The sequence below is a fragment of the Manis javanica genome, chromosome 6 (genome assembly GCF_040802235.1).
Source record: "Manis javanica isolate MJ-LG chromosome 6, MJ_LKY, whole genome shotgun sequence".
Taxonomy (NCBI): domain Eukaryota; kingdom Metazoa; phylum Chordata; class Mammalia; order Pholidota; family Manidae; genus Manis; species Manis javanica.
This window is the reverse complement of record NC_133161.1, coordinates 136,590,462-136,612,461: the sequence shown is the minus strand read 5'-3', so window position 1 is coordinate 136,612,461 and position 22,000 is coordinate 136,590,462. Positions and strand designations below refer to the sequence as shown.

General features: G+C 49.2%; 1 protein-coding gene across 4 annotated transcripts in view; it reads left to right on the top strand.

Moving 5' to 3' along the window:
* The window catches only part of FLI1 (Fli-1 proto-oncogene, ETS transcription factor), a 112,598-nt gene that overhangs the window by 50,562 nt on the left and 40,036 nt on the right, over nucleotides 1-22,000 (top strand). For 3 of the 4 annotated variants that reach the window (XM_017679079.3, XM_037000828.2, XM_017679074.3), the window contains exons 2-3: nucleotides 9,807-10,018; nucleotides 18,810-18,964. In XM_017679079.3, coding sequence (XP_017534568.1) covers nucleotides 9,888-10,018; nucleotides 18,810-18,964 — 286 coding nt within the window. In that variant the 5' untranslated portion in view covers nucleotides 9,807-9,887. The remainder of the gene's footprint in view (nucleotides 1-9,806; nucleotides 10,019-18,809; nucleotides 18,965-22,000) is intronic. The other variant, XM_037000829.2, reaches the window with a different exon arrangement.

Below are 22,000 nucleotides of genomic sequence, written 5' to 3'. Positions count from 1 at the left end.
CTCTGTGGTCAAGGCAGTGTGGCCATTGGTCATTGTCAAAGAGCATTAAACTTTTAGTAGAAGACAGTTAAAATTTTCCAGGAACTTAGAGGTTAGGTAATTTTCCCAAAGTCACACAGCCAATAAAGTTCCACACTGACCCAGCTTATAGCCAGTACTTTTTATTGGAGTAGATTTTTCAAACAGTACCCTACGGAGTGGAGAGAGTGATGAGACGATTTGCCGCCTTTGTGCTTTGCCTTTAGACCCTTTCTTCAGGAAACATAGACAGGGGTTCCCTGGGGGAGAGAGGCTGCTCCCAGCCCTATCCAGATCCTCACCGATCCTCACTTAACATGGCCCCTGCAGCTAGAAAGCCACACTCCAGGTCAGGGGAACATTCAAAGGAATGACCAGCCATATGGCATGGGCGCTAGGGCACCCACCCCATGTCTGGGAGCAGGGGCCCAGAGGACCTCTTGTGCTCACCATGGACAGTTGAGTGGTCCCTGGGCTAAGAAGAGAAAGAAGGAGGCACAGAGCAGCAACCCCTTAGCCACTGATAGGGAAGTATTCTGCAGTGTTTTTAATGGCTGGTATGGCCACTCCTGTGAAATCAGGCAGAATACAGTCCCAAGGCAACCGACAAGCAGCAAACTCTACAGGGAACTGCTGCTACTGGTATGTCTGGGTTGCCTGGACTGCAGCTTTCCATGCTGCTTCTCCCCATGGCGTCTGGGCTTTTGTTCTAATAATCAGCAGCTCCTTTATCATCACCCCTTTGCCCCGGTGAGGACTCTATTCATCCCCTCCAACCCATCAGAACTGGCAGAAGAACACGGGCTCCCTTGCGTAGAAAAAAGCCTCCTAGCCCGTCACCACGGTGAGCCTTAACACCCCCCCTCATTCTGCCCTGTCCCTGTGGCACCGTGGGGTCCCCTTCAGTGGCCAGGTCACTCTATTATGGAGAGGAGCTGGGCCCCAGGTTTGTCAAGTGTAATAAACTACACAGCAGATCATGGCTGACCCATTTGCTATCCCCCGTGTCATTGGGAAGAGCGGCCTGAAGAATGACCAGACCCACTGGAAAGAAGCAGAAAGTCAAGCGCACCGTCAAACGTTCCCTTCTCGGGACTCGGACTAACCTTCTGGTCCCCTCGCTGTTCATTTCCACATTCAGCACTTTTTTTCAGCAGTAAAATCATTCTCTGTGGGAGGAAAATTTAACTTTGATGTTTAGAGATGCCCTTTAAATGTGGTTATGGTCAGAAGAAGTGACTGTGAAAACTCAAAGTCAACAGGCAAAGGTAAATACCCACAGGAGACCTGGAAAAGCATCTAATGGGGACAGTGATTACCAGAAGGCCACGGCTCTGGATTCTGTTACATGGCATGCCTTTATGCAACTCAGAGACGCTCTTCTGTGAACTCATTTAGGCTCATTCCCTTAATTTATTAAGATCCATTAAATAAAGTACTTTCATCTGCAAAGGATTCCAGTTCCGTCTTCCAGGAACTTGGCCGGCTGCCTTTCTCCGGGTCACCCACCACCAAAGCCCCCTTCCCAGTGAGTGAAGATTTAAGTGACAGGGAGGCCGAAAGGGGACTGAGCTGGTGGGGGAACGAAGTTCAATAAGATACTTTAGAAATCAGCCCAGCCCTCTGGATCCTCCCTGGCAGCTTTGGCTTCGTGGCACCGCCTAGGGTTCAAATTAGCAAGCTGGGGCCCGTTTTGGAGATAAGTTTAAGTTTTGACGTGTCAGGCTCACAGCACAGAGATTCACTAGTTGAGGGAACTAGGCAAGTACTAGCCTCTCTAAGCCTTGGTTTCCTTTTCAATAATATGCACAAGTACTGTTTGATAGCTGGAAGCTTATAAGGAACTATTACAACCATTACCTCTTCAGAGGAAAACTGAGGTAATGATCGTAAGAGTTCCTTGTAAGCTTCCAGCTATCAAATAGTACTTGTGCTATTTGTTATTTCTAATTTTAAAAAGGGGTCTTGTTTCTTTTTGTTTGTTTTCTTGTTGGTGTCTGGGGTCATTGTACTATGTGGTCATGAGAGGAGTTCGGCCTTAATGCTGAGATGGACTCTCCCTCCCTGTGTGACCCGATGCTTTGTGCCTCAGTTTTCCCACCTAGTTAGTCCTGGCGCAGATTCCCCGGACAGTGCCAGTTGCCATGGTGAGAAGGATTCTCACAATCATTCTTTATATCCCCTGCATAGGGGTTCTCTTGTTGCTGATTAAAGTGATAGGAGATGTTCCAGTAACTATGGCTACATGAGAAAGTGGCCCCAAACCTAATGGCATAAAACAACGATTATGCTCACAAATTCGGTCCACCTTCATCTGGAGGTTTGTCACACCCAAGCCTGGAGGTGGATGCCGGCTGGTGGCTGGTGGCCTCCATCACTCTCTCTGTTGGCCTCTCCACGTAGTTTCCCTATCGGGCCTGGTTTGGGCTTCCCCAGAGCGTGGTGGCTGGTTCCAGGACTGGACAGCCAAGAGAAAACAAGAGGCAGGTGGGAGTCATGACGCCTGTGACCCCCTAACCTTGGAAGTCTTGCAAGGTCACTCCTGCCACCTTCCGTTGCTTGAAGCAGTCATGAAGTTCCGCCTGGGTTTAAGGGGAATGGAAATCGAGCCTGCCTCCTGATGCGAAATGACAAAAGATTGGAGATCTTGCTGTGGCCATTTTGGGGGAAAACCGACCTACCAGATCTGAGCAGGCAGCCCCTGCACTGTGCCCTGCGCAGAGGAGCTGGCATTTAATATTTGGTGACCAATTGATGTTTTTATTCTTCCTTATCCAGCTATAAGATTTACCTCCTTTTGACTTTTTCTACCTTCCTTCTGTGGGACAGAAATAATGAGCAAGACATGGGGACATGGCTGGCAATTAGGGAAGGGGAAGAGGTGAAAGGCTTGAACTAGCCCTCAGTAGCTGCCCCCTCCAGACACTCCTGATGTGACTGCGGTGAGACCGTCAGCCGGGCCTGGATGCCCCCCCCTGCTGCAGAGCCTCTGGTTTCTAGAACTAGAGGAGACAGAGGGTTGTGCCTCCTAGAATCTTGTCTGTATTTTGTATACTCTTTGCCTGGCAGAAGAAGGGATTTCATATCATTATGCAAAGAATGTAATAAAAAGCCAAAGCCAGCAGGCTTCCTGTGGTGGCCCAGAGATTAGCTTTCCAGAGGCCTGGGCTAGGAGTTGAGCAGGGCAGTGGCAGGGAACTTGATCTGGCTGCTTCTGACAATCCCTTTCACCCACCTCCAGCATAGCTCGCCAGCCACAGAAACCCATCCTGACCAGAGTCAGGGCAGAAGACTGGGAAGGTAATGGGAGGACAGCGTAGGATCAATGCTTCTCAGGAGCCCATGTCTTGGGTCATTTCCTCTGCAAACATGGAGATTCAGCTGAATTGTAAGGATGAGCAAAGAGATAGGCTCTTCCCTCCATCATGCTGCCCGGGACTTTTCCTTCTTTACTTGGCTCATAACTGTGGACTATGTGTGTATCCTTCCTGCACATGGGGCAGTGACAGAAACTTCTTTCGTGTTCTCCTGAATAGAATGGGAGATCCTCTGGGCACTGTGTTCAGGCTTTCTTCTGCTACTCGGAAGGATTTTCTGTCAACTTGGCCAAGCTGTTCAAAGATGCAGCTGTCTGCTCATCACTAGCATCGGTCAGGCTGTCATGTGGCAATCTCCCTATCTCCCGCATCTCCCTATCACTCAACTGACGTGCGCATGGCAATAACATTTGACTTAAGCTAAGGAAAGCAAAGGTAGCAAGATACATGTGCTAGTATTAAAAAATTAAATTTGAAAAATATAAATTACAAAATACAGTAGGTTTTTTTTTTTTAAATTAGTGAATTCACAGGCGTCCTCATGATATTCTTCTGGTACTTGACTGCATATGTGATGTATGAACAGCAATATGTAGCTAGCCACCTACTATTTTGATTATCTAGGCAAGAGATGACTCCAACCCTCCTTTCCTTGCATGACTCTTTAACAGCCCTTATTTATGCGATCTAGAAGCCTGAATTTAGAAGCCAGATAGATAGAGAACTAAGGTGCTGTGGAACGATGTGGATGGTTTGAAAAGGAAGAGTGGAAACACAGATTAGTGAAGTAGGCTCAGTTCTTGAGAAGCCCACAGAATTCTAATTACAAAATCTGTAATCGCTAAACCTAATTTTGAACCTTAGGCAACCTTGTTACTTTTAAGTAACCAGCGCAGGGGAGAAGAAGGTATATCTCTGCTTGCAATCTGTTCCCCTCCCCCTTTCTCCCACTCAAAGGTTCCCATGCCATCTTTCAGCACTGAGTTTCTTAAAAAAAAAAAAGTCTTTTTTTGTTTGTTAAATTTTAGTATTTACTATGTCCTAAGAACTTTAGGCACTTAATTTAAGTACTTCACTTATACTATCTTATTTTTTCTTTGTTCAAAATCTACCAGGTTAAGTACTGTTATTATCCCCATTCTACAGACAAAGAAATGAAGTTCTTGGAATATAAATAAATTATACTAGGTACTAAATAAGTTACATTAATGAGCAACTGAGGGAGCTTGGATTGGAAATCAAATCTCTCTAACTCCAGAGATTGTGCTCTAAATTACAAAAAACACAAGAAATTCCCTCAAGAAGCTTATAATCTAACTGGGAGTTGAGTGTTAGTGGCTACATGCCCAGGCAGCAGACCTGAATTTGAATCCCAGATCAGACTCATTTGCTGTGTGACCTGAGCAAGTCACTTTACTTCTATGAATATCCACTCTCTTATCTGAAAAAATAGAGGTGGTAATAGTACATCTCTCATAGGGAAGGTTAAATTAGATTACTCATGCAAACAATGTTTTGCACTTAGTAAGCTCTTTGATAATTATCTGCTACTATGATGTGTTTTCTAAAATGAGGACACAGTATGTATTCCAAGTTGTGTGCTTACCCAAATGGGTAATCAGGGGAGTCCCACACAAGATGAGTGTCCCCTGGACCAGTAGGAGATGAGGGGAAGGCAGGCTGACAGTGTGGTTAGCACTTCTACGGGCAGATGTGGCCATCTCCTTAAAGTTCACACTGCCACTCCAAGTAAGTACCCTTGCCTGAGTTCTCTGGTACACAGGTCAAGTGGGGTACTGATGTACTGGGCTGCATCTGTGTTTGGAGTGAAGAGATTGTGTGCCTTCCTCTGGGTCTAGGACTCGATTGTGTGCCTCCCTCTGGGTCTAGGGCTCAGTGGCTGAGGGACCAGAGCATCCTGAATTACAGGCCTATCCTTTCCAGCGCTCAGCAAAGGAAGGGAGCTATTCAGAGCCCAGTTGCTAAGCCAATTCAGGGATTCTTTCCACAGTGACAACTGTCTGGGTGAGGAGGGATCCCATAGCTGAGGACCACACAGATTAGAAAGCCCACACTATTTCCTCCTCTGAAGGCAGTTAATTTGCAGCATGCTCTAAAGCAACCTGCAGTTAACCAGCCTTCCAGAGAATAACGTATCTTCTCTTGAATGACAGGACCATCATAGCATCCAAAGTCAGTAGAAGGGAAGTCGTTAAAAGCTGAAGGAATTGAATCCCTGAGAATAGCCTGTGAATTTTTATGCGGCTGTTCTTTCTATAGTCAGTCTATCCGCCAAAGGTACATACTTGTCAACAATTTGTCAGTGAAAAGTTCTCGAATACCAACAATGTACTCATTCTTGTAAAAATTTTTAAGTTGAAGGAAGGGTTTTGCATTTAAACTCTAAAAAGTTCTTAAAAGTTTAAGTAGAAGTAAACAACTTTATAAGACATATGGCAGAAAGTGCAACATGCTGCACGTATGTGGAGGAAACGTCTGCCAACTCAATGGCACCTTGTCTAAAGGCTGCACCTCAGTGCCCACCCTGCAGCAGGGTACCCGCTATAACTTCTGCGAGGCCCCAGCCGTGACTGATGTGCTCTCAGATGAGTGTGTCAGCCGCAGCGTCCGGTGCCATGCTCCACGGCATTTTCTCTGCCCTCTATACACCTGTCCCCGCTCATTGTGCCTACTGCACTGCCTGCCATCACGACCGAGTGCGCTTGCCCAGGGCGTGTTATTGGGATGTTCCCCAAACTCTCAGCCCTGGATGGAAAAGGGTGTGCTATTTCCTTTCAGAGGCAGTAAAAACATTTTCCTCCCCACCTCCAATTTTTCACCAGGATCCCACATCAGCTTGGCCAATCTCCCAAATCTATTACTCCCACTTAGTGGTCCTCATTTCCTCCCCACCCAGACAGGGAACCTTCCTCATCTTCTCTCTCTTCCCAGACTCCCCCAACCACTAATTCTTTCTACATACTGTTATGAAAAGAAAAAAAAATACATTTCCAATCAATGATCACAAACAGATGTGTGTGTGTGTGTGTGTGTGTGTGTGTGTGTGTGTGTGTGTGTGTGTGTGTACTCACTTGTTTTAAAAGTGTAAGGAGTCAGAGGGCATTATCAGGGAAGTTCTGTGGAGTAAGGGAGATCTCATGTACCTTACACAGCAGGAAGGAGGGCATGCATCTAGGTGAAAGGGTACTCCTGGCACCAGGACTAACAAGCTCCAAGACACAAAAAGACAGAGAAGTGTGCATGAGTAGGGCTCTTGGAGTGGAGCAGTGAGGGTCAGAGACAGGAGATGCCCTCTGGGGAAGTCACAAAACTGCTGGGGCAATGCTGAGTTCTTGGAAAACAAACAGATGAGAACAGAGTTGCGATGGTCAATACTGAGTGGGCTCTCAGGGGTATATGAGCCGGGGGCCTGGACGATAGGAGTATTTACAACATTCAAGGGAGCTCTGCCCAGAGAATAAGCACAGTGGACCGGATGAGGGAAGGGTGTGAAAGAAATGTGGCAGGGAGCGCCCAGGCCTGGACCCTGGGCTGGGACCGGACAGCGAGGGCTCGGTGCTCTGGAGTAAAGCAGGCTTCCCTCCTCCAGGGCTGGTGCCACTTGCCTGAGGTTTCCTTTGATTGTAAACTGTATTCTAAAGGAATCTTCTATTCCAAAATGACTTCAAGCCAGTTTTGTACCCTTTTTCCGCCCCTGTACTTTGTCCTGTAAATTATTTTTTCTTATTACCTTGAGGAGTCTCTCCATAATCTGGCTCCAGAAAACCCAGCTTTGTTGCATCAGTTCTCTGTTGCAGCCCCTTTGCTGTGCACCTGGGTCTGCCTTCTGCTTGGCCCCGTGGACCTGACAGTCCTGCCTTCTCTTACTTCCTGGCCTGTGCTCTAGGTTTAGCAATGCTAGGATCTTTCACCCTCCACCAGAGCACCACTATCCTACATCCGGCCTCCCAGGCCTCCTTGCCTCAATTACGCATCACCAGCTCCCCTAACCTAGAGGATGGGAGATGGAAGACAATCTTTAATTGGAAACTCCAAGATTTGTGCATGATCAGCCAAGCCTGAGAGCCACTCCACAGCCGAAGACAATGCCCAGTTCCTTAAATGCAGGCTCTTGCTGCAGTGGAACTGGCGAATGTCTTCACCTTTATCACCAAGAGGGCGTGTATGGGTCCGGTGGGGTTTTGCATCTAGGATGCTAGTGTGGAACCTCAGGAATTTCATGGACTCAGGTTCAGCCCCTCGGGAAGACTGTAGTGTTATACTTTGCAATATGGAACCCCAATACCGTCTGCCTGTTCCAGACTGGTGTTAGATATGGAGCCAGGGATGATAACTGAAATGAGTATAATCAGCAAAAGACAAAGGTTTGAGGAAGCATGGCTTTCCTCAAGCATGACACAGAGCAGCAGGTAGAAAATGAAGAAGGAGGATCCTGGCAGAGTTTAGGTCTGAATCCTGAGACACTCATTTGGCCAGGGGATGTGAGCCTCTCAGGATTGTGCAGGCAGCTCAGCTCTGACATGGCCATCTCGGGCCGTATCTGTATCACCCAAAGCCTTTGGGTGCAGGAGCAAACTTCCTGGAGCATGTTCTAGTAATTCTTCCCTGATCACAGCCAGAAACAGCCGTAGAAGAGCCGTTTCCTTTGAAGTCCAGCTGTCCTCCTGCTAAGGTCAAGAAGGATCCTGGGAGAGGGAGCCACAGCCAGCTGGTGGAGGGGATTGTAGTGGCACAGGTAGAAAAGGGCTCAAGTTAAGGTGGTGTATGAAAGCTTCCATAAACAACATACCGCAGACTGGGTGGATTGAACAACAGAAATTTATTTTCTCATAGTTCTGGAAGCTGGAAGTCCAAGGTCAGAGTGCGGGCGAGTTCTGAGGCCTCTCTCCTTGGCTTGCAGACGGCCACCTTCTCCATGTGGATGTGTCTCTCCCTGTGTGTCCAGATATCTTCCTGTTACAAGGACGCCGGTCATGTTGCCTTAGGGCCCGCCCTAAGAACCTCATTTCAACCTAATCACTTCTTTAAGGGCTCTCTCTCCAAATACAGTCAGATTCTGAGGTGTTGGGATAGGGGTTCAACATACGATTTAAGGGAATAATTCTGAGATGAGCAGGCAGGGCTAGGAGCCCACCTGGCTCTCTGGGCCTAAGACAATCTTTCCTTGAACACCAACAACTATCCTAGCTAACATGTATTAGGTGTCACTATATCCCAGAGACGGTTCTAAGCATTTTTCATGCATTATTCCACCTCATCATTACATTATAGATTACATAGATCATAAATTAATTCTAGGTTAGATATTGCTACCTTCTTTTCTGAAGAGGAGTGCTTAAGTTAAGGTGAAAAAGCAGTCAACTGAAAAGCAGTCAACTTACTTTGGGGTAATTATTACTTGATGTAGTGACCAACGCACCCCGGTCCATGACCTGGGGTCCCTGTGATATGCAGTTTCTTGGAATAATGGGAGAATCTCACTATCTTGGTTGGTGGAAGACCTCTGGAAAGTGCCAGATTTCCTTCTCAATGCAGGAGCTCCACAAGCCAAGCCTGTGTCAGTCCATGGGATTGGAAGAGGGAAGACAGGACAACCCCTTTCAGAGGGACTTCCCTTGACTCCCCACCCACATAGCTGAGATTCCTCCCTCACTCTTGGGCAGCTGTAATTATAAATTTAAGACTGGAAACTGTCATCTCAAGGAGTCAGGCAAGAAAGCATGACAGATGCTCCAGTCCCGGGGAGGCTGGCGGCCTCCCATCCGAATCATGGATGTGTATGAGGCACCAGGGGGCCCTGCAGACCCCCTAAGTAAACGGCTGGGCATTTCTTACAAGCTAAATATCTGTACCTAGAGCTTCTCATTTATCACCTGTTAACTCTGAAAAAGCTATTCTTATTTCTGTTTACAGATAAGGAAACTGAAATTAGACAGGCCACAACCCTGGACCCCACCCTTCCCTTGTGTGACCTCGAGCTAGATACTTCACCTCTCTGGGTGGGTCTCGCTGGCCTCACCTATAAAATAAATGCTCACTTTCATATCTGCCTCTAGCTTGACTGTTCCACACACCTAGAAGCATTTCTGCTCATGCCTGAAGGAGCCCACCATTCAAGCACTGCTATGACACTCCATGTGCACACCGGAGCCACACTGCCTGGCCTCTGCTCCCCATCCTTGGCCTCTGCTCCGCATCCTGCTTTCTGGGGTCCCAGCCCACAGACCCAACAGATGAACACATTCGTATGGGTCCCCATTGCCACCGCACGGCCCAGACTCCCTCCTCACCCAGGGTAACCTGCAGAGAACCCCAAGTTTGCATACGGGTAAACTTGCCCCCACAGTGTGGGCCAGTCAGCAATCCTGCCAGCTCAAAGGGAGAGTGGGTGAAGGGTGACACTGGGTGAAGAGTGACACAAGCTTTCTCCCCCCTTCTGTGACACTCCAGGAGGCTCTGTCGGTGGTGAGCGACGACCAGTCCCTCTTTGACTCCACGTACGGAGCAGCGGCCCATCTCCCCAAGGCCGACATGACCGCCTCAGGGAGTCCTGACTATGGCCAGCCCCACAAAATCAACCCCCTCCCGCCACAGCAGGAGTGGATTAATCAGCCGGTGAGGGTCAATGTCAAGAGGGAATATGACCACATGAACGGATCCAGGTAAGCCCGCCAGGCCTGTGCTGCTCAGGGGAGGCACAGCCGGCTGCCAGGTGTGGGCTGGGGGGCGGTGGGCAGAGACACGCTTGCTCCGGAGGTGTCAGAGGTGGGCAGATCCAAACTAAAGTGGCTTCTGGCGCCCGGGCATCTGCAGTAGACGGGGCCCTGGTGCTGGGCTTGGGGGCCTGAGTTCATCCCTGGAGAGCTGATACGAGCAGGCTGGGGGCCGGAGCAGGGCTAGGAGCCCACTTGGCTCTCTGGGCCCCAATGTAACCCGCAGAGGCCAGGTCAGGGTCAGGCTCACGACCCAAGGCTTGGACACTTCTAGAAAGCCTATTTTGTGTCCGTCCCTCTTGGAGATAAGTTAGTGATGAGAGGCCCTTCCCTGCCCTGCTGAAGACACTTAACCTTCCCATGTGGGTCTCGCCCGAGCAAAGGTAACCAAAGATTCCTAGACTAAAGGTCCGGAAGGGATGACAAAAGTGAACACATCTTAGGGCTCACTGCCAGAGGACACACCACACTTGGGAAATGTGTTCAAGGTTGGTGGTGGCCAGAGCAGGTCACACTTCGCTTGTATAAATGGAGGGAGGTGAGTCCAGGAGGAGGAAAATGACAGGTGCAGAAAGGGCACGCCTGGTGGGAGGGCAGCCCAGGGCCCAGGCCCAGCTCTCTGAGCACCGGCTCCCTCCTTTCTAACATAGGACTGCAGTATTTACTCCTTCATAGGCTGGTTACAAGAGTTACTGATGGTGTAGGGGAAGGACCAGGAGAGTGGCAAAGACTCAAAACGTGCCCCTTCGCGGTTGTGATCAACACGAGCACAGGCTTCAAAGAGAGGAAACATTCACGTCATTCATGAAACACCAGACAAGCCAAGGGACCTACGGCACGGGGAGATGAAGGTGAAAGTTAAAGGAGGACCCCAAAGGAAAGCTAAGAAAATATGGAATTTATCTCCCATTCAGACTTCAAGCATAGATGTGACATTTAACATCATCAGAACTGTGATTTAAGACTAGAAAACTGACACTCATTGTGCACAGAGTGGGGGAAGGGAGAGTCAGAAAGATAAGGTAAGAAGTTAGTGAAATATCCCAGATAAGAAATGACAAAGTTCTGAACTAGAATGATGGCAATGGTTGGCGAAAAAAAAAGGGGGATGGATGCATGAGGGACCTAACTATCAGGGATAATTACCAGATTTAGGTGAATAAATACCAAAGCATGTGGATGGAGCGTGTGCTAGGGAAGGAATCAAAGATGCCTGAAGCTTGGCTGTTTCCAGGAAGGATGGTGTGTTAGCAGCCACAGGAGGTGGGAAGAGGAAATGCTTTGAGATGAGATGCCAGTGCTCCCTGTGAAATCCATCATGAGCAATCAGTAGAACATCCAGATAAAAATGTCTACTAGGCTTTGGAAAACGAAGCTCAGATAGTATTTTAGGGCTGGAATTTAGGTTTGGGAATCATCTCCAAAGAGTTTTAACTGTGAACACGGATGAGGTCACTAAGGAAGCAAGTCTAGAGGTGGGAGAGCAGGGAGGGAGGGTGCAGCTGAGAGGGGACCTCCTTCAGACAGCCCCTGAGCTCAGACCTGCCTGTGGGAACACTCAGCCCTACCCACACTTCAGTGCAGCTAACCAAAACCAGTCACTGGGATCCCAGCCACCTTCCCAGAGTCTAGGATTTCTGGAAGGCTCAGAGGTTCTGAGCCAAGAGCTCCGCAAGTGAGTGTCTCTCCACATAGACACTATTCCTCCCAGTGTAGATAAGCATAGTTTGTCAAATGCTTTTCCATGTTATCTTATTATTTGCTCCCCACCACTATCTTATGGTGGACAAATTACAATTATGTTTTAACGTGATAAAGGCAAACTAGACTTCAGGGGGTGGGGTGGGGGGTTGGGGGAGGGGGAACTCAATGGCTTGTCTAAGAATTTGGAGGAGGCAAAGCCAGCACGGAATCCCAAGCTCTCCAATTCCCAGGCTTGTGGGTCACCTCTCTGTCCCCCCAACCCCCCACCTGCATGTGGTGTTTCTGCATTCATTGTCCCACCCTGCCAACAGCCACCCCAGCAGCTAGAGGGGCTGTTGGGCAGTGCTCTCCAGCCTGCCTGACCACGGGTGCCCCTGATGATTGTTGAAAATCCAGCTTCCGCCCTTGGAGTGTGTGTGCGCTGTAGCCCCAGTCCACCTGCTGCTCAGCCCCCCGGCCCCACCCGGTCTGAGCCAGCAGCCAACTCTCCCTAGGTTAGCCTCCCTGCAGCCTGTTCCTCAGACAGCAGCTAGGCATCCTCTCAAAACATCTAACTCTCTTGCTCAGATCCTTTAATAGTTACGAAAGAATCTCAAGTCCTTCACACGCCCCGACATCCCTCCGACACCCCCTTCACCACCACCCTGTCTCACCCCTTCCCTCCACGCCAGCCACACGAGACTCCAGCTTCTCTTGGGCTCCAAGCATGCTCCTGCCTCAGAGTCTCTTCCCTTGTGTTGCTTCCTTCTGGAACATTCCTACTCCATCTAGCCGTATGACTCTCACCCTCACTTATTTCAGGTCTCTGCCTGAATGTCACTTTTTCAGAGGCCTTCCCTGCATCTGATCGAAAACAGCAGCCGTCACCCTGTACCCTGCTTTGATTCCTCTGCTTAGCTCCTCCTGACGGTCGTCGCATCCCTCACTAAAATGTGGGTAGGGCTTTGTCTCATTCATTGCGCATGCCTGGCACAGGGCAGGTGCTCAAATAGTGGTTAAGTGACTACGTGAGTGAATGCGTGGCTAACTGTACTCAAATGTGAAGGTGCTTATTCAAAGTCCTGTAGGTCATTAGTATACAAGCCAGGGCAGAGACCTAGGTCTGCTGACAGTGCCCAGACAGAGCCTATATCTGTGCTCAGGTGAGCCTGCATTTGTGAGCGGACTGCTCTCTCGCCTGCTATCAGGGCAGCTTCAAGCACTCCAAGATGCTGATCCTGAGGAAAAAGCCTCCTCCAAGGAGATCAAGTTCAGAACCCACTTGCCAGCTTATTGCTGGCTCCCGTCACACCAGAAGCCAGCCAGAGGAGAGCTGTATATTTGCATGGCTCTTGCTGCTTTTGATCGGCCTGTCTTGACCCAGACCATCAGCAGGTGACAGAGTAGGTTCAGAAATACTGATGTATTCTCCCCCACCCTAGGGAAGCAAAGAAGGTACGTGGACTTACAGAGCCAGCAGGTTGGGCACAGCCATCAGCAGCACCTCATAAATATCCTCTAAATGCTCACATGTGAGCGCAGCTGGTAGGCAGCAAGGAACAAGGATTTTCAGAAAAATGTCTTTACTTAAGATGGAACCATGTCAGATCCTATTATCTGTTTGTGCAAAAAGAAATAACATGTTGAAATAGAAGCCAGGCTACTTAAATCTCCTGTCCTCAACCCTGGGCTTCTCCTATTCCCTGAATATTATTAAAAATGGCACCTTTAATGCCAAAGATGAGTCCTAACCTGAGATGAGAAAACCAAAGCAGAGTGAGCAATTCGCTATCTCTTGGCTCATGGGCTAGATCTATGCTGCCAATGAAGTAGCCACTAGCCATGTGTTGCTTCTGAGCACTTGCAATGTGGCTAGTCCAAAGCTGACGTGTGCTCAAATTGTAAAATACACACTGGATTTAGAACATTTAGTGGGGAAAAACACGTAAAATATTTCATTTTTTATATTGATTATGTTGAAGTTATTTTCTTCGGGCTGTATTTTGTTAATACATTAGGACACTTTTAATATATTATGAAAATTCATTTCACCTGTTTTTAATTTTTAAAATGTGGCTGCTACTGAAAATTACATGTATTCACTCACATTTTACTTCAGTTGGACGACACTGGGCTAGAATGTTTTGTACTGTCCCGTGATTCGCAGTGAATGTTCCCTGTGTTTATGCTGACGTGGGGTTTCTGAGTTACTTCATGCTTATTGGAGACCCCATAGATATTTGAGTCTCTGGAGGAGGGATTCTGCGTGCTTTTGACTACAGGGCTTTTCTTGCTTTTCTCCCAAGAGCAAGTCATCTGGACAGGGGCACAGGGTCAAGTGGAGAGACTGAGGTCTGAGGAGCTCAGAGTAAGTTGCGTGTGTCCATGTTGTGGGAGGTGTGCTCTCTTTCTCTGTATCTTCCTGTTGTGGTTGAATCTGTTAGGGTTGTTCTTGAAACAGTATAGGTTCTGTGTTGAATGTAGACTTTAGCCACTTGATCCATGCTGTGGTCTGCAAATAACTCAGCTGCATCCTGTCTCAAGCATGGGGATATGGGAAAACACACCATGAAGGAAAGAATATCAGTTTATGGAGGAGAAAGGCAGGGAATTGCTTGCCTCATGTGCCTGGCATGCAGACCCTGAGCCTGGTTCAGTCTGTCCTGACACTCCCCAGACTCCCCAGCAGGACCCGGATGCCCTCATTAGACACCGGGAGACTTCCCATTCCACATAGAGGAAGACCAGCCTGTAACTTCTGCCCCTCTGACCGCTGCGCCTTCCTAGGGTGATTCCTAAGGTTCAGAAGTGGCAGTAGGAAGCATGTTGCCCATACCCTGGGTGGAAAGTCATACTCAGGATTCTGGAGAAGCTAAGAGCCTCTGCTATATAGGTGATGAAAATAGCTGTTGGGTTAGGGTTACGGCTATATTATAGATGATTTTTTTTCTTTTCTTGACATTTCCTTTTAACTCATTGCATCTCCTTTTCAAAAACAACAAGTCATATGCACATATCTAAGCATGGATTCTATGAAATCCAAAAGACAATACAGGTTTGCTTAATTCGTATACACTGTACACATCACATGGAAGATAAACATGGTCCTTAGGCAACTGTGTGGTTTGCGTGGCCTTTGAGAGTTTGCACAAGCTGTGTGAATACTGGGGGTCCATTGACAGTAAGCCAGGGCTGCAGAATTATGGGCTTGGCTAATACACCCTGAGTTACGCTGCTCTGAGTTGAGTGCAAAGGTAGAAAAGATGTTTGTATAGCCTAAAGGGGCAATCTTTGGGAGAAGTCATTGCAATCTCCTTTTCTCCAAAGACTTGAGATTTCTCAATTTGTTTTAAATTGCTTAACAGTTTGCAAGACCCTTTTGGAAATCACCGGTTGTATTTTAAAGCAATGTTCACTGAACACACAAAAGTAGAACCGGAGGAGTAAAGCGCTCATGTCCAGTGGTGAATATACAGGACGAGGCTGCAGGGCCTGTGTCGCTGTCCATGGCCTCCCCGCCATGGCTTCTGTTGCCCTGAGATGGAGATGCTCGGAGTTACACTCTGAGAGCCTCCTCCCTGCTGTATTGTGGCAGCCTCAGGCCCTCTTGTCACCTGTCCCAGTGCTGTCAGCTGCCTCTGGGCCCCCACCTCATGTAGCTGTAAGAGCAGCCCTCAATACAAATTAGCAGCAGTGTAGGAGAGCTGAATGGCAAACCTCTTGCCCTGGATCCGGACCCTCCCGCCTTCTCCCTCTTGTTTTCATCGGGCTCTTCACAGGCGCCAGCTGCCTCTTTAAAGAGCAGCCTTTAGGCTGTGCTTCACCTGTCCCCGCCTTAACAGTACTGCCAAGGATAGCCGCATACACGGCACATGCTGTGCGGCAGAGGCCCAGTGCCCCAGAGCTCGGAGCTTGAGCACAGAGGGCAGGGTGGTGGCGAGCCAGCAGTAAAGATATGGCCTTCCTTCCTTCTCTCCCGAGCAGTTGGAGGAGGGTCGGCCTGGACAGGTGTGGTGGTCCAGGGTGGGTGTCAGGTTCCTCCTGGAGGGCACCCCTTTGCAGATGCTAGCAGATGGGTCTGGGACCAAAGACAGGCCCTTGTTCCAGAGGAGAAGCACCCAAGGGTGGGCAGCCAGACAGACCACCTTGCACAGGGGGGAGCAGGTATGTCCACCAGGGCTGGAGGAAGGAGAGAGGAAGAAATAGAAATATGAGAAGTTCTGTAGGATAGGGAACAAGGAGCTTCCAGCCCCTGTACGACCACAGTGGTCACCCGAGTCAGACAGCCCAGTCCTGGGGTGGTTCCCCTGTCTTCCTCTGGGAGCTGGCTGCTCCTAGTCTTGGGCGCCCACCTGCCCAGGAGGCTCGTCCTCTTGCCAGATTATGTTCCAGGCAGCTTTTAGCAAATGCATCCACTTTTCAAATTTAGTTTTCTTACTCCTGGCACCAAGGACTGGCTCTGCCACAGGTCACTTCATTTGGATGGTTTCTGAGGTCCTGGCTTCTCACCTCTGCATGGCAAGAGGTCAGCTTTTAGCTCAGAAATCCCCAGAGGCCTGACTGATGTGGAAAAGACATTTTCAAAACCCATGTGGAAGCATCTTCTCTTCCCTCTCGCCTGAGTGGAAGGGACACAGGGAGGGATGATGCCGTCCAGCTGAAAGTTCTCTCATCCCTGCCCATGGCCCTTGGGCCAAGGTGTCCCCCGCACCCCCTACCCCTGGGAAGTGTGTGCTCTGGCAGCCCCACCCTCTGCCACGGATTCCCAGCCAATGAAAATGTTGCTGCCTTGGTTGAAGGCCAACTTAATCCTCCAAGCTTGGTTGTTTCACAATGGACAAGTATGCTGGGAAAGGCTGCCAGACCTTGGAAGCATGTGTGTGTGTGTGTGTGTGTGTGTGTGTGTGTGTGTGTGTGTGTTAGGGTGGGCACGTGTATGCATGTGTGCGCATGCATGCATGTGTGTGTATGTGTGTCTGTGCGTGCATTCACGTGGGTATGTGTGTACACATGCCAGCTTGCGGTTAGCTGTGAGGAGGGTGGCGGGCCCCGTGCTCAGGCGGAGCTCAGCTCAGACACAGGACCAGGGTCTTTCTGGGACTGCTTCATCTCAGGCCAAGTCCTTCAACAGCAGAAGCCAAAGGGCCAAACTCTGGTGAAAAGCCCTATGTGCTACCGCCTCCCCTCCGACTGCCATGGGGACATTAAACCTTCAACAATCTGGGGCTCTGACGGCTGGTTCTTGGTTCTCTGCCTGGAAAAACAGTAGGCGAATAGTAAAACCTTAAATTCTAACATGTGTAAGTTATACATCTTATTTTCATTTTCAGCCCATGTTCCCCTCTGTCAGACATCAGGAAAAAATTACTGTCTGACTTCTAACATCTCTGTGGAGCATTTATCTCCCAGCTATGATAAGTGATCTGCAATATTTTTTTCCTTTCAGATTAAGAAACAAATTCATTTAATTTTCTTTATTGAATGTGCTCAGGCCACCCCCTGCCCCGCCTGAGTCCTGCCCTGCTGGGTCATTGCCCCTTCTTCTGTGTTGGTGTCTGCTCTCTGCCTGGTAGAGCTGCCGCCACCGTGCCACGGGAAGGGTGAGGCCCTATCTGGCACGGCCCTGCTCCTTGAGGCCCCAGGATGGCCCGGCCCTGCCCACAGCAGAGGGCAGCAGCCAGTCCTTTGGACACCCCGGAGTGGTTCTGTGGTCCAGGGCTGGATGGCTGTAATCTGAACCTTATCTGAACTCCTTGGTCTGAAGGCCTGGTTTGGAGCTCTTGAGAGAACTGGCTGTCTCCCAGGTTGCCAGAGCTGAGCTTCCTGCTCAGGGTAACCACAGCTGCAGCCCTTCTTGGCCTCCTGGCCGTCTCCTTTGGTCATGCTTGCTGGTGGAGTGACAGAATGGAAGCTAGGGGAGGGCAGGATGGCACTTCCATGGGTGCTGTGCCAGGAGACATGGGGAGTGAACTGCTGGCCTGCTCTGTGGCACCAGATGGCCATAGTAGGGTATCAGCTCCGATGACCACACAGCTGCTTGTTGCTGAGCTGAAGCCAATGAGCTGCTCTCTGCACCTATGTTGTAAAATACCAGGTCTTGATCAGGCTGTGCCCTTCTAGATTAAGGTGGAGGATTTACTCTGTCTCTTGTGCACTTCCACATATGTCTGTGAGCTTGGTGGCCAGGGCTGCAAAATGCTGCAAGGGCCACAACCTATCTGTCAGGTTGAAGTTTTTGGATCCTATTCCTCCATGTGGCAACCAGCTCTTTTGCATATGTGTGTTTTGATAGAGAAGTCTACCGCCAAAGACCTGAATCTTGCTTCCACCTTTACTAGCTGTGTGACCCTGGACCAGTCACCTCACCTCTCAGTTTCCTTAACTTTGAAGTCATGTCTATCTCAGAAGGCTATTGGGAAGTCCAGATAGAACGCTGTATGAGGAGTGCATTAAAATTCTATACATGCAATAGAAATAGCTCATTCAGAAAACATGTATCACTCACCCCCATGTAAGGCACTATATGGCACTGAGATTAAAAACAGAAAGTAACATTGCCATCTCAGGCAACTCCCAACCCAGCAAGGGGCAGGGCACACGCCAGACTAACAATCACCCCATGTGACAAGGCCTAGAACTAAGGCAGAAACGACGTGAGGTGGGACTGTGAGAAGCCCTATCTGCAGCAAGGCCTAGTGTAGGTGCTGCAGGAGTGGAGGCTGCCCAGAAACAAGGCTAAAAACGTGAGCTGCAGTCGGCCTGGGAGGGCCGCAATACTGTCCTAAGAGGTGCAGACGCTCATCTGAGGGCAGTGAGATGCTGCCAAGAGTTTTTAAGTACCACAATTATAGGATTGGGCTGGGATTTGACAAAAACTCTGGTGGCAGCATGGAGGATAGAAATAAGGCAGCCCCAGCACCGTGGGCACCATGACACCAAATGGGGCTGGGAAATGGCCGCAGCATTGTCTGAGCCATTGGCTGGGGCAAGCTGCCCGCGCTGTGCGGAGAGCAGGGGCGGTGGTGACTTCTGCTGGGCTTGTGTCCTCTCACTCTAGGGAATCTCCGGTGGACTGCAGCGTTAGCAAATGCAGCAAGCTGCTTGGGGCAGGCGAGTCCAACGCCATGAACTACAACAGCTACATGGACGAGAAGAACGGCCCGCCTCCTCCCAACATGACCACCAACGAGAGGAGGGTCATCGTCCCTGCAGGTACTCTGGAACCAGGCTTCTGGCTGGCGTCTGTGTCCTCACTCTTCCAGGCTAGTAGTTGAAGAACAGGCCTGTCCCCTTGAGTACCTGGTACCCTGTACTTTATGGAAATGCTTACTTGGAAAAGTGGCTCTTCTCACCTTCCTCCTGGCTGCCCTTGTGGACAGTATCCCAAATGTCCTGAAGTGCACAGTCCAGAAGCCCTGCCCCTAAACAGGTCACATCACAGATTCTGCCTCTGTGCCGGGAACCCTAGGATGAGGCTTGCAGGGAGCCTCTGAACCCAGAAGGAATCCCAGTAACTCCTAGACGTGCCCACCCTGCTTCAAGGAGCAGCGTGACAGCAGGGGGCTGCCCTGTCCATCAGGCATGTACTTCCTGGCATCTGCAGGAGGTCATGTCCACCATTCCAAAATTACAGCCATCACTTTCAGTTTCAGAATAGCAATAACTATATTTAACAAATGGAGCACCTTCACATGTGTGCAGCAAGTTATGTCATTCTGTAAAAATAGCTTGTTTTTCCTTGGCTTTGGTGCTGTTGCTTACAGAAAATAAAATCATTGCTCACACCTTCAGTCCATTGGCTGGACTCTGTGCCTGGGCCAGTCCAGCAAACTAAGCCGCCTGGTCTAAAAGGGAATCTGAAAACTGCAACGTGTAGGGTCAGTGCCAGGTAGAAGGAGCAAGAACATCCAAGAAATCTTAAGCAAAACGAGTTACAGGACTGGGATTAAAACTGATCTCATCAAAATAACCTCACCAAAAAGGCAAAGTCCCTTCCATTTGGAAAAGTATAAATGCAGCTGGGTCTGAGGGCAAAGGATTTGACATCTCTTTGGGGTGATCCAAAGGAATGTTCCTGTTGGTCGAGAAGGTGTGGTGTGTAGTGGGTCTCTTCTTCGAGGCCCTTTGGGCTTTTTTTCCATGGGAAGCTGCGTCTCGCCATCCCCAAGGACCGCAGCCTGCAGCCCCATCCACATGCTCTTGGCCCCATTCAAGGGGGCAGGAGGTGTGGGGACAAGCGAGGCAGGAGAGGGTGGGGCTAAAGGGAATTTTTCTCTGCCCATTAGGACTTAAGAACTGTTCATAAAGCATTTTGAGTTTCCTTGTTTCTCCAGCATGTGACCTCACAGGGGAAGAGGAAAAATCGCTCCCATTTCTTGAGCACTTCCCAGGAACCAGCACCATGTATAGAGAGAGAGCGTTTGGTCTACATTCGGCTACTTTTATCATTGGTTTCACCTCCTCCCTCCCTCAGAACACCAGCTAGGACTGTTCAGCTCACGTGCATTTGTAAGGCCCAAAAAAGTGGTGTCTCTACCCTTCTCGCCGATAGGAGGTGGACAGTGGAACTGCACTGCGGGTGCCACAGTGGGAACTGCTCTTGATTCCCCAAAGGCAAACCTAGTCTCAGCAGGACTTCGCTCATTTGATAGCAAACTGCCTTTCTTCACCAAACAGTGGCCATCGTGGGAAGGTATCTTGAGGATTGAAGAACTAGGGGCAGAGACTGTCTCTGAATCAAATGTTGACACCATCTCATTTCCATTTGGGATGGGGAAGGGGACCCAAATGGCCATACTGCTTGGTTGACTCTTCAACTCCGAATTGGTGTTGAAATGCTTTCAAAAGGAATATCAAAATGTCAGTCTTCAGTGGGCCAAGGTAACTATAGCAGTAATAACACAAGTAACAAATTCCTGTCAAAGGGTTTCTAAAGCACTAGCACCATGAATTCACTAGCGATGGATTTGCCTCATTATTTTACCTCTGGGTAGACCTTTAAGCATTCTCCTCAGACGTTCTGGCTTCCTCCAGGTCATGAGGGAAAGTCTCATTTGGGCGAGTCCACAAATCAAGGCAATAAAACATCGGTGGAACAACCTATTGAATTTATGGTGAGATTTTAAGACAAGTATAAACGAGGGCCCTAGTTAATCACCAGTTCCAAGCTCAGATGGGAAGAAACCAGGACTAAATCATCCAGGCAATACATTTGGAAGAGTTTAGCATGATCCAGAGTGGAAGATTTATAATTCATTGTGCTGTAAATGGAGAGGAATAATATTGTGACAGAGCCCAAAGCAAGGGAGGAAATAATTAAATAAATAATACAAGGTGTAAAATTGGATCAGAGGCCTTGGACACCGAGAGGGAAGAATTAGGAGAAGATCAGATGAAATAATAAGCAACATAGCACCCCCACCCCCATTTTTTTTTTTTAGAATTCTAAAACAGTGCAAAATTATTTCCATTCACCAATGATCCATGCCTAATTATTTTTGGGAAGTAAGAGTAAAACAAAGCCCCAAGTTTACCTGAGAGAGAGAGAGCGAGCCTTGCACAACAGGGCCTTAAGGAGCTCTGGTTTGGGCATTTTAGCAGAGTAACTCCCAGGTGAGCTAAGGCAGGATGGTGAGAAGGCAAGAGGGGAGGTGCTGGGCGGGGAGCACCTACCCCCAAACTAAGTGAAGTCGTAGTAGGACTTTGATTGGAGCCCCAGCTCAGACTCAGACTTACGGTTGACCTAGAGCTCAACCTTTCAAGACTCCACAGTCTGTCAGTAAAATGAAGATAAAAGCCATTTTGCAGGGCTGACTTTCTTGATAAGTGAGAAATAGGATGAGTGGAATAGCCGGCAGTAGGCCTCTCAAGTCTGGGCTGCTAGTTGCTAGGCACTGGATTGCTGGTGTGACATCAGCAGCAGACGCGGAACCCCAGATGCTCCTCTTCTATCGCCTCCTCTTTGGGCAGCCCCTCCACCCACTGCCAACAGGAGCAGCTCCTCAGCACAGGCCGGCACGGGTACTGTGCAGAGCAGACTCAGCCCCTGCCACCCAATGCTCACATATGAAAACCCAGGAGAAACGGGGAGCCCACGCCGAATAAGGGCCATCAGCAGAAGCTCTGAGTGAAAGCACTAGGGAATTCGCCTCTAGCAGCCCAGCGATCCGCTGTCAGGGAGACACAGAATCTTGTTGCTTTCCCCACGGCCGCTCTTAATCATTGAAGTCTGATTCCCATTTTTTGCCA